Genomic DNA, 23,611 nt, shown 5'->3' on the forward strand with positions numbered 1-23,611 from the left:
ATACTTCCATTTGAAGACGGAAGCAAGAACTTGAGAACTAGTGTTTAGGAGAATGTATCTATCTTCCTTAGTCTAATTTTGCTTATAATATATTCAAGAGTAGCTCACATGCAGTTACATATTTAAGATTGCTTTTATGAGAAATAAATTGGAATCTCATGATCTATTCCAATAATATTTTAAAAATATTTACCCAATTCTGGAATACTTTAGCTTTGCTTAACTATAACTTAACTTTGGTCACTTGTAGGACTCTTACCAGACCAACCTGTTATGGTCATTAGCTAGGGTTAATGTTAATTGAAAAGCAGATTAATATGGAGTTAATCTCTACATTAATATTGACCTTCCTGTATTTTAATACAGCTTTAGTCTTTACAGCAGAAGTTAATAGATTTGATCTGAAGCTATGTATTCCCATAACATATGGTCTGACTACAGTTTTCTAGAGCTAGCTGGTTGTTTCAGTTGTGCTGTGTAAGTGTATATAAGAGAGAAGAAAGAAGAATCTAGTTGGAATATTACACAATTGTCTTTCACTGGAAAAAATAGAGGCACACTCATGTAAAATATGTATGTAAAATATAAGATAAATCCTAAATCAACAGTGGAGAACATCATTGTTTGGGATACATTTTTTTTCATTTCTAAATTTTCAAAAATTACATTGAAATAATTGATACCGTGTTTCCTTAAAAATAAGACAGGGTCTTATTTTCTTTTGACCCCCCGGAATAAGCATTTGGCTTATTTTTGGGGAGGTCTTATTATTTTTGAGGTGCAGGAGGCAGTGAGCATGGTCACCTCATGGCTGCAGGTGTGTTGCAGTATTTTCAGGGAGGCCTTATTTCAGCACTTGTGCTCAAAAGCCCGATTGGGCTTATTATCCAGGGAGGTCTTATTTTCTGAGAAACAGGGTATCATTAAAAATACATTTGCATGCTTCATTGGTTTTCTAGAAGAGCAGAGTGAAAATTTCAACATTAACAATGGCACTTTTGTGTCTGGTTTAACATGAGCTAACTCTTTTGAATAGTTAATTTTTAAATATATGTATATATTGATTACAGGAGCAATTTACCGCAATGAGGGATCTGTATATGAAGAATGGTCAAGGATTTGCACTAGTTTATTCTATTACAGCACAGTCCACGTTCAATGACCTACAAGACCTGAGGGAACAGATCTTAAGGGTCAAGGACACTGAAGATGTGAGTAAAGAGGGTTTTTGTCTTATGAAATGTAGCATTTTTAAACAAGGCACCATCTGTTTTTGTGCAGTGTCTATGTGACTGAAAAACTGTTCTAAATATTTTGTATGATGCATTAACATTCTCAATTGATTGAACATTTTTTATGTGGCTATTACTGGAGAATTAGTCACCAATGTTCAGCATCTTGAATGGGTACTGAACTCTGGAAAAATTCAAATCATGCAGTAAAGGGTCATTGCATATCTTTTGCTATAGACAAGTTGACCATTAAGCTAGATGCCCCATCCTGTCCTCCCAAAGCATCAGCTTCCACTGAACTATGTTGCTAGTGTTCTCAAAGACTCATTTAGTTCCATTACTTTTTTTTACCTAGAGATGCATTTGTCACTCTTAATAAGAAATGTTTCTAATTACCCTTACAACTATTTTGTGGCTTTTTAAAAACTGCATAAAATTATTGGTAAATTAAAGAATCAAAAGTACTACCAAACCTAATTGCATAACGATTTTAAATGTTGCACTTACAGTAAATAATCCTTCATTAACTTATAGCAACACAGGGTTTTTTTTTCTTTCTGGTACTCCTAATTTGGAGAAGTGACTTCCAGAATGTGGCTTAATGACATAGTATTCAATTCCATTTGGTGAAAACGAAATTCATAGAATAACAAGGTTGAAAAAGGCCTTAGAGGTCTTCTGCTCCAACCTCCTGCTCAAGCAGGACACCCTATGCCATTCTGGACAAGCAGTAATCCAATCTCTTCTTCAAAAACCTCTAGTATTGGTGGATGCACAACTTCTAGAGGCACAGCATTCCACTGATTATTGTTCACACTGTCAGGGAATTACTCCTTAATTCTTGGTTTGATGAGTCTGTGATCATCTTCCACCCGTTACTTCTTGTCCTGCTCTCAGATGCTTTGGAGAATAGATTGACACCCCCTTCCCCTTTTCTGTGTGACAGCCCATGAAACACTGTAATCATGTCACTCTTAGTTCTTTTCTTCGTTAGACTAGACATACCTAGTTCCCACAACCGTTCTGCATTCTTTGTACAGCCTCAGCATCTTTTTTGTATCATGAGACCAGAACTGATGCAGTATTCCAGTGCAGTGTGGTGTTACCAGTGCACTATAAAATAGTACTATCACTTCATGTGATTTTGAAACTATCTCTCTGTTGATGCAGCCTAGAATTGCTGGGGGAGGGAAGGGGGGGAGTTGCAGCACACTGCTGGCTCATACTTAAGTAGTTATCCATTAAGTCACCTAGATCCCTGTTATAGTCACTAGTGTTGAGCCAGGTACGACCTATTTTGCGCTTAGAGTGGTTGTACAAAATTTTATATTCAGAAGTAATGTTTCTATTACTTAGTTTGGCTAAGGATTCTTCAGTATTTGAGCTGTTTTTGGTCACATTTAAAAACATTTGCTACTCTTCCATCCATAGTCTAGTGATGTGTGTGAATGTTTGTGTGTGTGTGTGAATATAAATACGTTAATTAAATAACTCATTTTCCAACCAAAATGACTGACCTTCTTCCCTTTTTTTCTCTTTATGGTAAACTACTTACTTATTGCATAAGCTTTGGTAGAAGCATTAACAAGTTGCCAATTCTTACTATAGACAGGAAACGACATTGCTATATTTGTTTTATAATATAAGCATCTCCCTACCTTTCTCTGGGAGCTGAATTGCTATTTAGTATTTTATCTACTAAATGGGACAACAAGTGATAACAAACAGTGATAACAAGAAGATGTGTATGTCAGGGATACACATACACATTTGCACGAACCAGTAGGAATTATTGTCGTTGGTTCAGCGAACCAGTAGTAAAAAAAAAAAGCTTTCGACAATCGCGCAACTCACAGCTGATCTGCGCAATTATCAAAAGCTTTTTTCACTTTTTAAAACATTTTTTTCCTGCCCGAACCAGCAGGAAGTTGGTTAAAGCTAGAATACTACGTATGTTTTCCTTTCCCCAAAATTGGAATAACTAAGGCTGCAGCTGAAAGTGAAGACTACATAGTTCCATTGCAAATGGAAATAATTTTTAATAGGAAAAATATCAAGAATTCAGTAGTTTATCCTAGAAATATCAATTACACAAAATATACATTATTTTGGCAGTATATTTTACTATTAATGTGATAATATTGATCTAATCTGGTCTTTTCCAGGCATTCTAGAGTTGAATCACAAATGAGAAATGAGGACCTAACTTTCCTTTGCTTGAAATGGAATCATAATTTTGTTTTTATGAATTTAGTTATAAACTTACCTGCTACGGAGATGAATAAAATTAATGGTGAAGTTTACCTTCAAATCTTCTCTGTCAGAGTAGGGAAGTCAAAATGAAGAAGTGGAACTGGATAATAAATTTCAGTCTCTGTCTAACAAATTAGATGTGATAAGGCTGAAGATGGCTTTATTTTGAAATCAGAAAATACTATATTTAAATTGTTATTGTTGAAGAATTACCTACTAAGATACATGAGTAGAGGGATTTTAGTTGCATATTTCTGCTTTTCTAATGTTATACCAATCATTGTTTCATTTTCTTTTCTATAAGCTTTTCCTACCCATTCTGGCTTAAGTAGACATATAAAAAAGGTACTTGTAAAACTAATCTTCCTTAAAATAGGGATTAGTTTTCTTACAGAGCCCTTGAAATCCAATTCTTTTCTAAGCATCTAAGTCAAAGTCCTATAGCTTGCGAAGCCGTTTTCACCCATGAAGTGATACTTTTATCAGATGACACTAGTCTTCAATCTAAATGAATTAAATTGAAGACTAGTTCCATAATTCTGCTTGTTTCTGATTTTCCTTTTTTACTAACACATTACTTTTCAGGCTTTAATATGCTAAAATGTTCTCATTTGTACTGTTGTGAATGGCAATGCCAGGGGACATGAATGACTTTAAAATATAGTATAACTTCTTTTAATCAAAATGCTTTCTCTTCTATTTGGAATATTACATTTTCAAAACAATGTTAATAGTCAGCTTGAAGTAAGTTGAATACGATCAGTGTGCAGTAGTTGAGAACAGTGTTCCCTCTAAGGAGCGCAGGTGCGCGGCTGCACATGTGGCAACAAAACACAGCGCAGCAGTTTCCAATTGCTGCGCAGTGATTTTTGTAAGACACAATAATAGGAGAGGAGAGCCAGCCTGGAGACAGCAATCACTTCTAGGTTCACAAGGCAGAAAGTAGCTGAGAGAGGGGGTGTGGGGGTTGGGAGAAGGCATGTGACGGGCTCATAGCAGCGGCTGCTCAGATTTGCCATTTGAGAGAGAGAGAGAGAGAGAGAGAGAAAGAGAGAGAGAGAGAGTTAGTTAGTTAGTTAGTTAGTTAGTTAGTTAGTTAGTTAGTTAGTTAGTTAGTTAGTTGGTGGGCAGACTTAGCACTTTGTTAAGTTTGTTTCTTTGTGTGTTGTATATATACATGTCTCCATGGGTGCAATTGTGCAAGCATTTTTTCCTCGTTAAAAGAATTTTTGGATTTCTCCTCACCAAACCTTTAAGACTGAAAGGGTTAGATTTGAAATATGAGGAGATTGTCAATTGCCATACTGTTAGATTGATAGGCAATTATGGACTATATTGATTATATCCTCCTTAGAAAGAATATGCTACTGTATGGTTGAGAAAAAGATCAAACTTCATTCCATGGAAACCAACAACGTTCATAGGGAGGGTTTCTTTCTACAATGGGCTTCTTGGGTCAACAGTGAATATCAGTTATCAAAAATGTAGGTAGAAAATTAAGCAGGCAATAGGCAATTACAAAAAGGGAAGCCAACTTTCTGAATTCTGTTTCTTTGCACTTAGTGACTTATAAATAGTAGACTAATGTTCTGAAAACCTGACCTAAATTACTATATATTTTAAATACCTGTAAAGCTGTGCTGAAAAAGTTATTCTCAAGATATTGTGATAAATTCAATAAAAAGAAGGGAATCCTTGATGAACTTAAGGAGAAATGAGAGTATTCGATAGTAAATGGACAAATAATATTACCAATCAAAGAGAATATTTGCACCTCAGGGTTGAAATGAGATGTTCTCTCTTACTCTTTCCTCTTCCTCTCTTCTCTCTCTGTCTCTCTCTTTCATCCTCTTTCTCTTTGTCTCTCTTCTCTTTCTCCTTTTCCATTCTTCTCTCTCCTTCTCCCTTCTCTCTTCTCTTTGTCGCTCTCTGTCTCTCTCACCCTCTTTCTCTTTGTCTCTCTTTCTCTCTCCTTCTTTCCCACTCTTCTGTCACTTTCTTTCCCCTCTGTCTCTTTCTTTCTCTCTTCCCTTTTTTTTCCCTCCCTCCCACTCTTTTATCACTTTCTCTCTAACACCCAACTTGTCTCCATACTTATCTTCGACTGATCATGTTTGCAATAATTTACCTTTTCTAAATAGGCGCAGTTCCCTTACCGGATCCCTCTCTCACTCAAACACACACACACACACACACACACACACACACACACACACACACACACCATTTTTCTCCATTCCAATTCGGATCCTACAAATCAATTGCTCTGTGAAACATCTGTGAAAAAAATTCAGGTGCTCAGGCATGAAAATATGCCACTCAAACACTATACTTTTCCGCACACACTGAAAAAAAATTAGAGGGAACATTGGTTGAGAATATGTAGCACCACATTGTTCATACTTTACTTAAATTCAGAACCTGTTCAATATTCATTATTAGGTTGTAATTTGAAGCACAGGTATGCAAGCTAAAATGACGGAATTTCACAAAGCATAAAAAGCTTGCTGAGAAGTGAGTCCTATTCATGTTCATCACTTATCTGTCTCCTACAAAAAAGCAAATTTTGCCAATGTGTGGAAATTATCTCTCTATCTGATAGTCACCCAGAAATGGAAACTCCATTATCATTATCCATAGTTAAACATGGATTTTCCAATATCCTGTCCAGTATAGCCAGGTTTAAAAATGCTGTTAGGACCAACATTTATAGAGTAATCTCCTTTTTCCTTTCCATTCTCACATTCTGTGGGTCAGGTTTTAATTGAAATAGTCAGGCCAGCCTCAGGTACTGTATGTTGGCTCTCAACAAAAAAATTAGTGACAGTAGTTTTTGTATTTGCTTCGGAATATAACGGAAAAAAACAACTCCTTTAGATGTTCATTTTATAGACTTGCTAGCAAGTACAAAATTCATCGTTATTTACATTTTTGTTCATGATCTTTAAATTATCTGAGCTCATGACAAACCTTAGAGATAATTTCTTTTGTAAAATCCTTTTACCTCAGCTCCCAGTTCTTTATGAAGTGCCATCCTTTTCTAGAGTATAGAAAGTTTAGGGTATGGTATATTTAATAGATTGCATTCCATCAAACTGTAAGAACTAATGTTGAAAAAAGTAATTCTTTGTAATTTCCTGCATTGTAATTTCCCCCCTCAAACATCCTTAATTTGGCAGGATCTTTATTAAGCGAAGCTCAGTGTCTACTGTTCAAATATATGAAACTACACTCGGGAAATGGTCAAATAGAGGAACAAAGATCTCTGTTGATGGAAAGAATTAATAGTAATGCATTTTAATGTATTCTGTTCCTCATTTTGTTTCTGCAAACATAACTTGTCAATAATGGTGATTCTATTATAGAATTGCAAAACAAATAGCTAGAGATGTCCACTATTATACGATCTTTTTTGGGGAAAGAGAGGTGTATTAATATCTACTTAATTTTTCCCCTGGGAGCTCAAAGCAGTGTATTTAGCAATCTTTTAATGGGTAAACTTGACTGAGAGAGCATGGTTAGCCCCAATCATTTGATGGGTTCAGAGGAAACTAGAATATCCCTTGTCACAGGTTCAGCACCTCAATTAGTGTGCTATCAGACTTCACAAACTCCTTTGGGGGTGTTATATTCAGTGAAGATTAAAACTGAGGGTCTTGTCTGTCTACCTGTGTACGTATCTTTTTTGTTTTAATAGAATTTTTCACCTTCATATAACTTGGGATGGTGGGAGGAAAGCTTATAATAGTAATAATAATGCAGAGCTGAACAAACGCAAAATCCCTGTATTCTTTAGAAATTAAATGAAGTAGACCTAGTAAACTAAAGATGGGATTGTGCATTAAACACCAGCAAACAAAACCTTTTCATCTTTTGATATTATCCTGATTACATTGCCTGAAAATTATGAATTGTTTTTCCAACTATTAAAAAAAAGTATGAATGTTTGGAAAGTTCATTGATATGTTTACTTTCTCATGACAGGAAACTAGCCAGAATTTTTTTTTCAGACCAGCCCAAAATAAGGAACTTAAGCATTTATTTTATTCTCAGTTACATACCTTTCTTTTCTCTTTGTACAGGTGCCCATGATTCTGGTTGGCAATAAATGTGATTTGGAAGATGAACGAGTAGTTGGCAAAGAACAGGGACAGAATTTAGCAAGACAGTGGTGTAACTGTGCCTTTCTAGAGTCATCTGCAAAGTCTAAAATCAATGTTAATGAGGTAATATTGGTTGATTTTTCAGAAGCCATTGTATTACCTGACTTGTAAACATGAATGTATTTTCTATTTGTATAGTTCTATTGCATTTTGCCAGTAGAGTTTCTCAGAAATGTTCCCTTTCATGTGCCAGTCTAAAAAAAGCTTTTCAGATAATCACCATTGATATTTTTGTTCCAAAAATTCAATTAATTAAAAATGATAATTGCCCCATCAAAGCATATAAGCCTACATTGCTGCCTGTTAATGTTTTCTTCTTAATGCAGAAGTGATAATAAATTCTATTATTTCATTAACAAGACAAAACAAATGTCTGAGGAGAAATATCTTTGACTCCTGATGAGCAGATGGAGTTATTCTTATTAAATGATGAATACCCGGGTATTTTGAAGGCAGTAGCATTGTTTTTTTTATTTATTTATAGCTTTACAGTACTTATAACTGTTTGGTACCTTCAGTAAATGGTTAATTTTACAGGGTTTCTTACATACATACATACATACACACACACACACACACACACACACACACACACACACACACACACGTATATATTAAATGATATGTTGTATTTTTTACATTCTTTGACTTGGATTCTAAATGAACAAATTCATAGAAATAGACCTGAGCGCAAAATTTTTTTAAGTAACTAGTTTATAATGCCACCCAACTCCATTGGCTCTGGATAGCAAAATAATAATTTAACATGTCCACACACATCTCATGGACATCTATGAACATGGTTTTAATATTTTTAAAATAGTTTTAATATATATGGTACACCCTTGCTTGTCACCCATGTTGTTCCATTCTGGGTCAACTGTGATTTCTCATCCATCATTAATAGCCATCCTGCAAGTGGAAATTTGTAGTAATCCAACCTTGAGATTACTATAGCCTGGTTTCACTCATCTGAATATGATAAACACACTGTCTAGCAATGGTGCCACATCGAGGAGGACCTTCAAGTTGTGAACCTGGTCCTTAAAATTGAGTGCAGCCCTGTCCAAGTAAAGTGTGCCATCTTCACAACAGAATCAGCAAGATATTAAATATATGCCTGAATGATAAGATATACAGGGCAGGTTTTCTTAAGTTGCCATTCTGGCTGTAATAATGAAGTTGTAATACAGTGCAATGGGAAACTATCAAATTGTGCAAGATTGGTAGTAATGTGTCTTGCTAAGACTAGAAATACAAGATTTAGAATCTCCAAAAAGAACTCCAAAAGTTAACAAGGTTAACAGGAGAACATGAATTGCCTATTGGTTACTAAGCTCAGTAATTGCACTAATAAATTAAATAGACATTCTCATCTACCCTGTTTCCCCCAAAGAAGACCTTCCCAGATAATAAGCCCAATCTGGCTTGCGCTATGCGCTAAAATAAGCCCTCCCCCAAAAATATTGCAACACAGCAACAGCCATGAGGTGACCACGCTGGCCACCTCCTGCTCCTCAAAAATAACCTCCCCAAAAATAAGGCCAAGTGCTTATTGGGGGGGGGGGGGTCAAAAGAAAATAAGACCTTGTCTTATTTTCAGGGAAACTGTAATGAATGAAGTTTTTAATGTACTTGTCTGCATTTATTTTGAAGATGAAAATATGTATTCCCTTATTTTTCTTGTTGCTCTTCTCTTTCCCATCTCTTGCTCTGTTTCATTTTTCTTTTTTGAGAAGACTAGTTTCTGTACTGACCTTTAATATTCTTTGGACTCTGCCAAGATTGTGGAACTGCTAAAGATTACATTATTATTTTATGTTTTGGAAGCAAGAAGTGACTTCCTCTTGTAATTTCCATTTTTCAAAATCAAAAAGAGTTTTATCCAAAAGAGCTGTTGTTATACTTGCTTTGATTTTCTTAAACAAGAGCCATTATGGAAAGCACACTTTTTGCCAATCTAGTTCTGAACAATAGAATAAAAGAGGAGTCAGCCTTCCTTCCTTAGGAAAGGAAAATTGGACTTCTGGTTCCCATCCTTCACAAGTAGAATAATTAAAGAAAATTAAGATCTAAGTATGAATTATAAACTTAAAGTCTAATATATCTGGTGGATAACATTTCTAGGAGCTCATTTTTTCTTGCTTCTGTTGTTGCAATCAATATTTTTTAACAAACCTAAAGAATCTGGATGTCTTATTCTATCATTTGAGAGTATGAAGTTAAGGCTTAAATATACTGTCTGCTTTTACTGATAGTATCAGAGCATTTCAATCTCCCTAGATACATTATTTCATTTGGAAAAGTGAGACTTTAATAGTACTATTGAATGAGAGATTACCGAAATCATTTATATCAAACATTTCACATAATCTTAAAAAGTCTCAACAAACTCAACTGGTTTTAACACATTGCAGTTGTTTCCTCTCAAAAAAAAAAAAACATTTTTTGTTCTCTTACATACCGTTTTAAGTATACATTCACATAATTGTTATTCTTCTTTACATTTGTCATTCTTATACTTTTATTATTTCATTTAATAGATTATAATACACAGTTTGGGTTGCTTTGCTTACCATCCCTTCCTTACTTTTACTATACCACAAAAAAGCATGCCAACCTAGTTGCAAATAATGACCCTCCAATGTCAATAATCTTGTATTTTGCAGTAATATCCCTTCTTTCATCCAAGCTAATTGCTTGATAAGACAATTCTCAGTTTGGTAATCCAAATTGCAGTTGTTAATTGATAAGGTGCTTGTAATCTGTCTCTCATGTAAACTGAATTTGCATAACTAACTCCCCCCTCCCACATCTAATCCCAATTTAAATCCTACAGTACATCAGTGTAACCACTTTAGGCATTTGATTAAATGAGCTGCAGCTCACAAAAGTTTATAATTTTTAATAAAATATATTAATCCTTATTCTTGGGGGAGGGTTATTCTTTTTTCTTTTTGGGAGAAAAGATTTGGCAGTACGATATTATATAGGGCTGTCGGGATTACATATTCCTCTCATTTACCAGGAAAAAGGATTATGTTGCATAAACCATGAAGCAAATGATGATTTCAAAGAAACATTTGAACTCTGAAGTTCATGTTACCAGATTCTACATTTTTGTAGAACCTTGAATTTTTTTTCATAAACATGAATGGTGAATGACTCAACCCTGAATGTTTAAAAATTAAATAATCTATTAATAAAAACATTAAAGTCAACTGCTAACAATTACATTAAAATAAAAATAATCAGGGACTTCACATAATTAAATAATAATTTAAATAAATAAATGTATTATTAATAAATTAAATCCTCTAGAAGATGCACTTGCTTTAAGGATCTTTTCTGGTTGAGTGAAGATTGAAGGACATGGAAACAAAATAGGAGGATCTTGAAACGGCCACTTTTAGAGATGTAGCTACTTTGTATTAATTCACTTCCTTACATCTGGTTCAAATATTTTGAATAGTCTTAATAAATGATTAGTAGTAAGATGGAATGTCTTTGAGGCATTGTTATCTGAAAAGGTAGTAGGTACTGTCTGCCTATTCCTCCAAAATCTTTTCTCAAATCTGTTCATTGCAATCATTGACCTCTAAATTTTATCAACATCTAGCAAGAAGCAGTCAAGTTGATCTTATTAGAGTGCTGATATGTTTTGCTTGGCTGACATCAGAAACTCATATAACTGTTTATGGAATATTATTTTATTGAGTAAAAAAGATGCTGGTTTTATCATGCTTTTATAAAATGCCTGGTTATACTTTAGAGCTTTTAAAGATAATATCGGTACTAATTTCTGGATTCTGCAGTTCACAAAATACCAATGCTTTTTGGAATCTTCAGAGCAATGCAGGATTGGAAGGGAAAAATAAGTTAAATTAGGTTATAATTGAAGAGAATATACATGGCTCAGGGTTGAACAATAGTGTCCTTGGTGTTCTCTGAGCTTAGATTGCTTATACTGATGATGTTACCAAGTTGGGTAATGAAACATCTACAAGTAAATGACCAAGTACAGAGAGCACAGACAACTTTGCCTTAAATGACATTTCCCTGAAGGTTGCATTACTACAGAGCTGACTTTTACAAGAACTTGTGTCTGCAATCCCTGAGAGAGGAAGGTGCCTTTATTCTCCAGACTATACCCATACCAATAAAATGTGTCATTTGTATTTATAATTGCATGTACAAGATGATCTATCTCTGAGAGCAGCGCGTTGCAAGTGAAACACTTTGGCATTAATGATTTGTTAGACTTCTCTTAAGATTACTTAGCACAGCTTTTGTTAGATTGACTATTCTCAGAAAGTGTTCATACGTCCTGCAAAAATTAACTCTCTTATAAGAGAGAATGAAAAGGAGGCAAATAATTATAATGGCATCAAGGTGTTACGTGTACAGAATTTACATATGGACAGTAGCATATAATGTTTACAATAAATAGCTAGTAGAACGGTGCTATTTTTAAAGGATTTTTAGGATATGATACTGTCTTTGTTGAAGCAATAGTCATTTAAAGTAATGGGAATATTTGAAGAGCACTTTTTGTTTTGTTTTGCATGTGCATAGTTTCCATGGCTAGGAAAGTCCCAGTAGGAAATCAACTAAATCTCTGTTTTAACTGAATTGTCTTGTGTTTTTGTGACAAACTCTTCTTTCTGACATCAGATTCCTTTCCACTTCTTTCTCACTTGATGACAGAACAAAGATAGAATTTTTGTAAGAAGTTTCCATTCCGTAAGACCCATCTCTCTAATTGCTCTCGGTGCTTTTTTATGTCTTTCTTTTGTAGATCTTTTATGATCTTGTCAGACAGATAAATAGAAAAACACCAGTGGAAAAGAAGAAGCCTAAAAAGAAGTCTTGTCTGCTGCTTTAGACCCACAGCATGCAGCAGCTCTGAGCCAGGTAAGGAAACACATTCCCTTCAGGGGGACTTCTAGATGGGTTAGACTTTCATTACCAAAGTTCTCTGTCGGCTGAACAGTCAAATCCGATTATTCTTTTCTTGAGACATGTTTCTACTGACTTTACCCTGAAGCTACTCTGTTATGTAAGAGCAACTGTGGACTGGGGAACAGAAGCTGTAGTGGAAAGCTGTTTTCTGTAAAGTTTTCGCAAGCATTCTTTCTAATTTAGTACTTCATATAAAAACCATGCTTTAGTTTCAAAAGATCTGGATGCAAAACTTTCACACTGTAAACATGACATGCACAACATTTGGTGTAGTGTTTTCTTCTGATAAATTATTCTTCTTTTATATACTGTACCTTCTTTAGCCAGTATCATGCCATAACTGCTTTTTTTCTATTATAGATAAGAGTTTCAGGATTACAGTATATCCTGGGATGTTATTTTCCTCCCTATTCCTTGTTTTATTTGCTGATAACTCAGTGTTGCCCGGGAATTTATTTATAGAGGGAAAATATCCGGACCAAACGTAATTTCTAATCTTACCAGAGGAGGACCCTTGTGGAGTATTGTGAAGCCATTAACGATGGCAACTCCACTGCACTGTACAGTAGAAGACAGTATGGCACAACAGGCTGTAACATCCCCCAAGGGGTTTTAGGGGTATCTTACCCCCACAGTATTTTTCTCCAAAGAGTAAGTCATCTGTGTACCAAGTTTGTTGAAATTGCTCGAGGTGTTCCAGAGTTATGCTGGAACACACACACACACACACACACACACACACACACACACTAGATTTCTATCTCACTGCTTGGGGCATGTCTTCATACATTTGTTAGAAGACATGATTGCAGCTTTAATCTACAAACTCTAAAAGGATTAACAAGTATATAGACAGCAGGCCAATAATTTGTAAACAGATTAAGTAATTGAATAGTTTAAAATGCATTTGGCCTGTTTTGCAAGTGGGGGAATTAATATTATTATATTAATCAGCATTCAACCAGTGAGGATGTAATGTCATCGATATAATTTACTTGGACTTCAGTAAGGCATTTGATAAGGTAGACCATAACCTACTACTAGATAAAGTAGAAGAATGTGGGTTAGACAGCATCACCACCAGATGGATTTGTAACTGGCTGACCAACCGCACTCAACTTGTAGTCCTCAATGGAACTGCATCTTCATGGAGGGAAATATGCAGTGGAGTACTCCAAGGCTCTGTTTTAGGCCCAGTACTCTTCAACATCTTCATCAATGATTTAGATAAGGGAATAAATGGGGAACTCATCAAATTTGCAGAAGACACCAAGCTGGCAGGAATAGCCAACACGCCAGAAGATGTGCTAAAGCTACAGAAGGATGTTGACAAACTTGAACATTGGACACTATCTAATAAAATGAAATTCAATGGTGAAAAGAGTAAGGTTCTACATTTAGGCAACAAAAACGAAATGCACAGGTACTGTATAGGTGGTACTTGCTCAACAGTAATAACTGTGAAAGGGATCTTGGAGTCCTAGTGGACAGCCATTTAAGTATGAGCCAGCAGTGTGCAGCAGCTGCCAAAAAAGCCAACACAGTTCTAGGCTACATAAATAGAGGGATAGAAAAGATGTGGAGACTCTAGAAAGAGTGCAGAGAAGAGCAATAAAGATGATTAGGGGACTGGAGACTAAAACATATGAAGAACGGTTGCTGGAACTGGGTATGTCTAGTTTAATAGAAAGAAGGACTAGAGGAGACATGATAGCAGTGTTCCAATATCTCAGGGGTTGCCACAAAGAAGAGGGAGTCGAACTATTTTCCAAGGCACCTGAGTATAGAACAAGAAGCAATGGGTGGAAACTAATCAAGGAGAGAAGCAACTTAGAATTGAGGAGAAATTTCCTGACAGTTAGAACAATTAATCAGTGGAACAGCTTGCCTCCAAAAGTTGTGAATGCCCCAACACTGGAAGTTTTTAAGAAGATGTTGGATAGCCATTTGTCTGAAATGGTATAGGGTTTCCTGCCTAGGCAGGAGGTTGGAGTAGAAGACCTCCAAGGTCCCTTCCAAATCTGCTATTTATTGTATTGTATTGTAATGTGTACATTGTTAGATTTTTTTTTCTAAAGCATTTTTTCTTTTTGTTTTTTCTTTTTTAATATTTTGGTATTTTGTATTTTAACTTTCCTTGAATAAACTAAATATTATTATACAAGCTCTAAAAGGTGTTTTTACTCATGTGATTTATCTTTCCTGCTCAGTGCAAGAGCTGAAACTTGGGGATGGGTGCATGCACCATAAAATCAACATCTATTGACCTAGTTCCTTCTCTGTTTGGTAATCTTGCGCATTCAGAGGAAAATGGGGTCTTGAATTGAGGTCTTTTGAGAAGCTTACATAAATATTTGTAACATTTTAGTTCATTCAGTGAAAAAAATAAATTTATTGAATTAAAGTATTTACATCCCAACCTTCTGATGAAAAATGTTTTATGATGAATATGTATCATTATTGGCAAAAGATGCAGTCAATAACACAAGGGTAAAGCAGCAGCTGTAGAAATCATAGACCCATCCTCTTTATACCCATCTCTCAACTGCTGTCTCATATCCTATACCATTGCAGAAGGGCTCCTCACCCCTAGGACTGACAGCTGTTGAAAGAAACTGGGAATCCCCTTGTGTATATGTTTGCTTGTACTCACATTTACAGTGATTAATCCATTAACAAATATGAGAAAATTAGAACTATTTTAAACAGTGCTGTCTATACCAATGAAACATCTTTAGGGAGAAAGTTACCCAGTTGGAGTATTGATACAGAAAGAGCAGGTTCCCCAGTAGGAGGTCCTTCTTTCTGAAACCTAAATCATGGTGTGTAATCTGGAAAGTAAATAAAAAAATAAAAAATATAGTGTTCCCAGTTTAAATGACTCAAGATGTATTGGACAACATCCCAGAATTCCCTGCCACTGGTGCTGATTGAAGATGACTGGTAGAGCACTCAATGCTCTTTTATGCTGCTACAGTAAATAAGACTCTTGGTAGCTCACATTATCCTTTTTTCCTAAAAAGTCTATTTTGACTTGGATGGTAATGTTTCCCTTTGACTTCTTTACCTAGGATCGCAGGAATGAAGAACTGTTGCCTAATTTGGAAAGTGCCAGCATTCCAGAAATTCAAAAAAGCTACATCACAAATTGACATCATATCTGAAGAGGCTTCTGTTTTTATATATTATGTGAAGAAATTAGATCTTACAAAGGTTTGCACAAAGGTCCCTGAGGAAAAAAATAAGAAAATAAAATTGCTCTGTGTATAACTCTTGGAATTAAAGACAATAGTACTTCTCTTTTGCAATAGCAGTTAACAATGTGATAATAAATATAATTGACTCTAGTTGTATGATTATACAAGAGCATGGATGCATTTCAAATGTTAGATATTGCTATTATAATTTCATATTGACCTCTTCCCATAATCCTGTGCCCATCAAGCACTAAAAATGATCAGTCATTAATATTTGATATCTATCATGATAGATACAACTATACAAATTATACTGTTCATATTCACTGCAGCGAGTCATTTCCAAGTCATTGACTTCATTTTATATTTAAAAAGTTATGGACTATCATTATTTTCATTCTGCCCTATATTCTAATTAAAATTGTGCATTATGCTTTGGAAACAAATGGGTCTTTTATAGGAAAATAAACTGGGATAACTGATTTCTATGGCTTTGAAAGCTAAAATATATAATATACTAAACCAATTCTAATATTGCTTCTTGTGTTTTACTGTCACAGATTAAATTACAGCTTTTATGATTGATTAAATTTTAGTACATTTCCACTTTGTTTGTTTGTTACTCTTTTAGGTTGCAAGTCTCGGTTTTAATTGAAAAGGTGAAAAATATTTGTAATAGTAAATACAAGTAAATACACTAGTAGTTCCCACTTTGGTTGTACCAGAAAGTCTCTTACTGCACATATAGTGCATGCAGAAGTGGTTTGAAAATGCAGTTAAGAATGTTTGTATAAGTAAACAATCATTAAAGAATTCACACCATTGTATTAGACAAACACAGTAACTAAACAGTAATAGTATATTCAAATAGATATAATGGACCAGTAGATTATGAACATAGGTACCTTTTAAGTTTCAATTCTGGAAACTAGTATGGATCTGTTCTCTAGTTTGATTATATGTTGGATCCTATAATACAAATCTTTTGAAAAACTGTGGTTTGGAACGAGGGCTACAATGCAGTGGGAATGGGAAGAATATTTAACAACTTCAGATTTGTATTTTTGCCTACAATTCAGGTTCATGTGTCCTCCATAATGAGAGTTGTCATTTAGGTTCCAATAAACAGTATTCCTGTGCCACCTAGTGGATATAAAAACAGAGTAAGCTTTTCCCCCATTGAGAAACTTTGATCGTAATATTGAAAAATACTGATAATTCATTGAAATATTTCCTATTGTTGGAGAGAGGTAGATTCTAGTTACTGACCAGGAATTTTAGTAATCATGTTAAACATGCAAATTCAGTAAAATAATGGTTTTTCTAACTATATCTCCTGTTTGATCACGTAATTTCTAATATGCGAGCTAAGCCACCTTCTACTAATGGATAAAAACATAGGTAATAAATGTGATATGTTATCATTAATTGTCCATTGTGAGGCTTAACTTTTTCCTCTGCTGAACTGAGAATGTATACCTAGGCCAGGAGCAGTCAAGAAAGTCATAACATTTGTAAAAAAAAGAGCTAGTTGTGGATACTATTGCAACTCTTTTGAACTTCTTGCAGAAACCCCTGATGTAGGCTCTCTTTACTAGGCAGAGAAATTTGATGTAGCAGACAAAAGTTATCCAGAAAGCTAGGTGCCACCTGCCTTAACTTGACAGGCAAATTTCATCAGTGGTTCCCAAGCTTCCCCATTGCATCAGCAGTGAAAGCTTTTGTGGGCTCTCACATCAGCCAAAGATTTGCAGTACAGTGCCTGTCAGAACAACAATAGTTCTTCTCTTGATATGTTCACGGTCTTGGCATTCAACCAAAATTTTTTTTTAAAGTCCAAGCTTTTACTAGGCTACCAGATCAGCTGAAATGATTTCCCTAGTAGTTATGAGTAAAATGCCAACATCTCATGAGAGCTAGTAAGGATATAATCCATTTTCATTTTTATGGTGGCACCCAGGACATACATCACTTGCAATATCTTCACAGGACCAAGTTGCCTTTGGAGATCTATGTTCTTTTTTTAAAGACTGAAACTGCTTTTAGCTGCCACTGAAAGCAGCAGAGTTCCAGGATCCATCTGCCACTCTCTCCCTTCTTTCGGCCTGCTGATCTGCTTGCTTCTGCAAGCTACTCCTGGGTAAGTTTGGGTAAAGGGAGGCAAACAAGATGTAGGGCTCAGCAAGCAAGCAAATACTATAATGGCATCATGCAGCTTGTAAAATAAGCCTCAAATGACACAGTTGTCAGTTTATATTAAACAAGCTGTTTTATAACCTGCTAACACAACTTAATTTCCAACTGGCTGGTTTGTGGAAAATATGTACTAAGACAAACTTCTTCCCACCTACCCAAAAAATTCGCTTTGAGTTCATTACTCACAGTAGAGTAAGTATATAACTTTAGAGAGATCCAGAGAAACAAAAATATATGTGTATGTTCCTTAAGGTTAATTTTAAAAGATAGTTGTCAGTATGTGATGTAAGATATTGTGTATGTACTTTCCTCTCCCTCTAAATTTCTTTAGAAACTATATAAGCATTAGATGTTTTACTGTGAAGTAGATATTTTTGTGGGAGCCAGGAAATGGGGCTGAAATGAGTATGCTTGTCTTCTAGTCTCACTGGTTTTGTTAGATTTTTTTTGCCTAGTTTTTGTGATTTCACTGGGTTTTTGTCAAGAATTCACAGGCCTCCTAAATTTGGAGACTCCCTACTCTAACCCTAAACTGCAGTGCATTTCCTTGGATAGTTGAAGTGAAGTTTTTCTTTTTTCTTTGACACAATTTCTTTCACAGCAGAAAGTATTTTCATTAACTGGAGAGGCAGAATGAAAATCATATGAATTTTTTTCCCATTTAAACCAAAATATTTTGAGCTTATCTCAGAGCAAATTAGGCTTTGTAATCACTACAGGCAACTATTGTCAGTGTCATCAACATCTTAGAATTAAGTAGAACCAATAGACTTAGAAGGTTAACTAAATAATCAAGTGAAGAATAGGCAAAATTGCTCTTGATGTGTTTAGTGTAAAGGCATATTTCTTTCCCAGTGGGCAGTAGAGCAGCATATTGAAATTTATTATATTGATATTTATCTCTACCAGATGGCGTGTGAAGGCAATTTTAGTGAAAGTGACTGCTGTTTGTTTCAGGAAAATAATGCTTTATATTTTTCAAATGGGATAAACCTTTAACCCAAACTAGGTCTTTCAATTTCTTTAAAGAAAAACAACTTATTTTAACAATAACTTATGTTGTAATATATTTGTTAGTCTTGAAGATTCCACAAGACTCTTGATTGTCATCACACCCTAATACAACTGAGATTTCCTATTCCCTTCCTACTAAATCTGTTAGGACCAAAGAAGAGGGATAGTGCAAAGCCCTCAGACTAGTTTACAGAAATGAAAGAGACTTTACTGGAAAAAAATATTTTGCTCCAGTGTGGGAAACCTGTAATTTGCCCCCAAACTACTTTTTATGAGTTTCCTTTGCCCACCACTCCCAGCTACAATTTTTGCACGTAGATATCAATATTTGTGTTTATTAAATGCATTGACTGCCCAACTTCATTGCAACTCTGTGAAAGTTACAATATATGAAACTTAATGCAGGCCACACACATAAAATGTAATATTGCCCCTCTCCCCAAAACCTCCAATCGTAATCTCGCAGATCAGACAACCAAAAGGTCCTTGCCATTCACTATAACCCAAGGCCTGAGAACAAAAACCAGTTCTTAAGGACTTGTCTCAATAATTTTAGGGTAAGGCCATCCCAGAGGACAAACATGACAGAAATCACATCAATTGAACTTGCTTGGTCACTGGAGCATGCTTGCTCTATCAGATGTATAGGACAAACAAATTATGGAAGACAGAGATCCCTCAAGCAACTAGGACTTATGTCAAGAATGACTTTACATGTTTTAAACAGCATCTTAAATTTGTACCTAGAAGGCTACAGGTCACCAATCAAGTTCATAAAGCAGAGATGTTCCATGATGGGCCTATCATGACATGCCCATAATGGTGGTACTGCCTCATTGTGGAGCAGCCAATCCAAGACATTGTTGTCAGTTCTCTTCCAATTGAAGACAAGAAACCCAAACTAATGTATCTCCTAAACTAGACTTAATATAACTAGGTTGATATATCTCCAAAAGCTAGGGGGAATGTAGCATGATCCACCATGCTTGGCATAAGATCCATTTAATTTACATCATTTAACTTATCCCCACTGCAGCTTTCAGCCTGCCCACTGCCCATTTTTCTGTTTTTTAAACATAATTGATATTTCAACAATAACAAACTACTGCAAATAAAGAAACGTGGGGAAATTCTGTAAGATAACCAAGAAAATGGTCAATGCATATTTCCTTATTAATTTTCCCTTGATGTAAAGAACATTTCTCTCCAACAAGCCAGTAGATGGCACTTCAGTACTTCATATTACAGCAGAGAAGGTAAGTTAATAAAAAATAAAAGGTATGACTATCTAGCTCTCAAGCAAAATAGTAAGCAAAAAGATCTATAGAGTAATCTCTATTTTTAAAATTGTAGTTGGTCAATGTCATTTTTAAAAATAATTCTGATGATGATGCAGCATTTTTTCACTAATTATAGTTATGAAATGATAGAAGATGTGTGTCCCACATGATGATAACTTATGCAAAAGGAAAAAAAGATCTTGGTGCAAACTTGTTAAACTGTAAAGCATTAGAATAAAAGATGTTCAATTCGCTCTTCACACTCAGAGGGAAGCATCTACCTCCAGCTGTGTTTTGCAGGAGATTTTAATCTTATTTTCACAGATCCTTTATTGGGCAAGTACAATCACTGTTAATATTAATGTCTTTCAGAAGAAGCAGCTGTGCTGTGTGAGGTTGCCTTTGTGCCCCAAACTCTTTCTAGTTTCCCAGAGTAAACCAGCAAATTAGTTTGTGGATAAAAGTGAAAGTGCTGCTTTTGATTTGGGAAGCCCTAGTATACAGCTCACTGGAAAATCCCTCTTTATATAACCCCCAAACCCACATATTCTCTGAACCCATGTGTGGGGATTCAGTTGCAGTTGTCATAGGCTTAGTGACTTTGCACTCTAGTATCTTTACAGCTGCCTCAGTTTTTTTTAAAAAAAAAAACATTTTCTTCTGTGATTAGCAACCTAATTTCTTACTTGGTTTTTAAAACAGAAGTTGTAAACCAAATCTTTTAAAGAGTTTTAATTGTTGGATTTATTTAATTGTTTTAAATTATACTTTCAAGTTTTTATGAAATTAAAATTTCATACTCAAATGTTATGTCATCTTGTCACTAGGAGACTTAGTAGCTGGTTATATGAGAGAAAAAGAAAAGAATTGACACTCATGGGAGGTATATCACTGGAGGTTTTTAAGAAGAGATTGGACAAACATTTGTCTGAAATGCCATAGGGCAGTGATGGCAAGCCTTTTTCTTATGGCGTGCCAAAACTGTGTGCAATATAGTGTGCGTGCCCATGCCCACACCAATTCAATTCTCCCCTTCCACCTGCCCATGTATGTGCAACCTCGCCCTTCCAGTTGGCCCGCTGGGTCTGATTTTCGCCCTCCCCAGCCTCTGGAGGCTTTCCTGAAGCCTGGGGAGGAGGAAAACAGCCTCCACCAGCCCTCCAGAAGCTACAGGTTGCAGAAACTAACAAGACTGGCTGTGTCTGGAACAACTCAACATTATTGTGCACCCATACTGTGTCTGTGTGTTCCACTCTCTGCCAAGTCACTGCACATAAAACAGCAGAAAAATGAAGAAAGAACAATCACAGAAGACTCTGAAACCAACTCACATATTCCTCCCTTATCTCAAATCTCCTCTGCTTTATTCACACTGAAATTGTACTCCATAGCACTTATGGTACTGTGCACTTTTAAAATCTAAACTACAAGAAGTTTTATTTGCTTTGAAATCAATATGTCAAGCCCTGTGCTAAATTTTCATGTCACTCAATTTACACAAATATACAGAAGGAGTTCAGCTCCTCACAAAGGAATTGTCCCCTTAAAATAAAGACAATTTGTGTTCAGTTCTGAAATGCAAAGGATAGGCAAGTATAAGTTCAGAGTTGCAGCCATTCCATCTCCCTAGAGTTGTGTTTAGAGTTCTTTCAAATTCCTTTAATTTAATGGGGCCCAGAAGAAGTTTAAGCACCCTTCCCTAATTCTGCAAAATGATAAATAGTTTGATTTGTTGTCAAAAAGTCCTGAATTTAAAAAGCGGATACCTGCAATTCCCAAGTATAGGTTCTAGGAGAGTAATAGTTGTTTACTTCAAGAGTTGTTATTTTAATTGTAAATGCAATGTACCTGCAATAAATGTCGCTGAATTTCAGTCTCCATATATGCTTGCTTCCACGTTCATATTTTCTCTATGAAAAAAAAACAGAGAAAGGCATTTTTGTATGCTAATTTCCAACTGTCGCTAAAAGAAATTATGTGCAAATTTAAGCAATGACTGAATGATGAATAGTCTCTGGAGCTAAAATCCAGAAACTTTGAATAAAAAAATAGGTGTATTTTTAGGAGCATTAATAGAGCCAGCCTAAATTTCTAGAAGACATGAAATATCCTATGGGATAGGTCTTTATAAATTATTTCATGTGTCACAATAGAAAATATAGGTAGAATTAACAACTTCCTTTAAAGTTCCCTATCATCAAAACTAAATTCTGACCCCAGTAATAAATCTCAAATATATATCCAGCAGGTCCTAATAAGTTTTATAATAATCTGATGGCAGGAATTAATTTCATAGAAATAGTGACTTGCCATTCCTTCAAACACCTACTACCTTATATCAGTCAGGGGCTGTTTGCATGGTTGTAACATTGATATTGTAAATCAGAGCTCGGTCTGTACATGAAAGGCATTGAAGAACTTACATTGGATGCTTTCCAGGCTGTTCAAAAGGCTGCAACTTCCGTCTGTTCAGTAGCTGCCTCTGGCCCCTGAGATTTTAGACAAAAGTCTCAAATAAACTTCTGGCAACAGTAAAAGTGTCTGAGCCAGAGCAATTCATGATACTGAGAAGAAGGTAGCAAAACTGCAGCAGCTGCAGGAAGCTATCCTTCTAAATGCTGTGTCTGAATGCAAAGCATGCCTACAAAAAAATGGGGAAAGAGCCAGAAATGTATTGTGTATCATCAATGGCATGTTGTAGACATTTGCCTTTGCAGCTGTACTGGGTTCTTTAAAAAAGAAATCACTTTGCAGAGTTTTGAATTGATCTTGTAAAGAAGGTAACTCAGCTTCCTGCCAATTCCATCAACGAGTCAGATGACAGGGAATGGAGAGCCTCTGATGGAGAGCCCAGAAACATTTTTTTTTCATAGATTTTTTGTTGTTGTTCCTATGTAGTTTAAACACTTACTTCAAACAAGTGTGTGCAAATTGTGAATGCTATTTGTGGTTGAGCAACCACAAAGGCACTAGTCACAAAGGGGACACAAAGTCACAAAGAGGTCTGGATGGAAGATGTGACCACCATTTATTTAGTTTTAATTTAACTGATTTAATATAAGAGGGACATTTACATAAGAGTTACATTATTTATAGCTATTTACACAAAACACAAATGATAGCCTAGCATGATATGTAAGCAAACTCATATTTATTATTTTATTATCTCTTTTATTCATTAAACATGAAACGTAGTCAACTGAACATCTAAAAACATTTTAAAATGTGTCACAAATACCATTGATTGGTGCTAAAGGTTTCTGCAGCATCCTAGGTATCAACCAAATATCTTCTTAAAATATATGATGTTCCAA

At 35.3% G+C, this 23,611-nt stretch overlaps 1 protein-coding gene across 4 annotated transcripts in view; it reads left to right on the plus strand.

Moving 5' to 3' along the window:
• The window catches only part of RAP1A (RAP1A, member of RAS oncogene family), a 94,572-nt gene extending 78,055 nt beyond the window's left edge, over positions 1-16,517 (plus strand). For all 4 annotated transcript variants that reach the window (XM_032218357.1, XM_032218355.1, XM_032218354.1 and 1 more), the window contains 4 exons: positions 1,071-1,211; positions 7,568-7,711; positions 12,447-12,562; positions 15,682-16,517. In XM_032218357.1, the coding sequence (XP_032074248.1) occupies positions 1,071-1,211; positions 7,568-7,711; positions 12,447-12,533 (372 nt within the window). In that variant the 3' untranslated portion in view covers positions 12,534-12,562; positions 15,682-16,517. The remainder of the gene's footprint in view (positions 1-1,070; positions 1,212-7,567; positions 7,712-12,446; positions 12,563-15,681) is intronic.
• Positions 16,518-23,611: the final 7,094 nt, after the last annotated feature.

Source organism: Thamnophis elegans, chromosome 5 (assembly GCF_009769535.1).
Source record: "Thamnophis elegans isolate rThaEle1 chromosome 5, rThaEle1.pri, whole genome shotgun sequence".
In the NCBI taxonomy this organism is placed as follows: domain Eukaryota; kingdom Metazoa; phylum Chordata; class Lepidosauria; order Squamata; family Colubridae; genus Thamnophis; species Thamnophis elegans.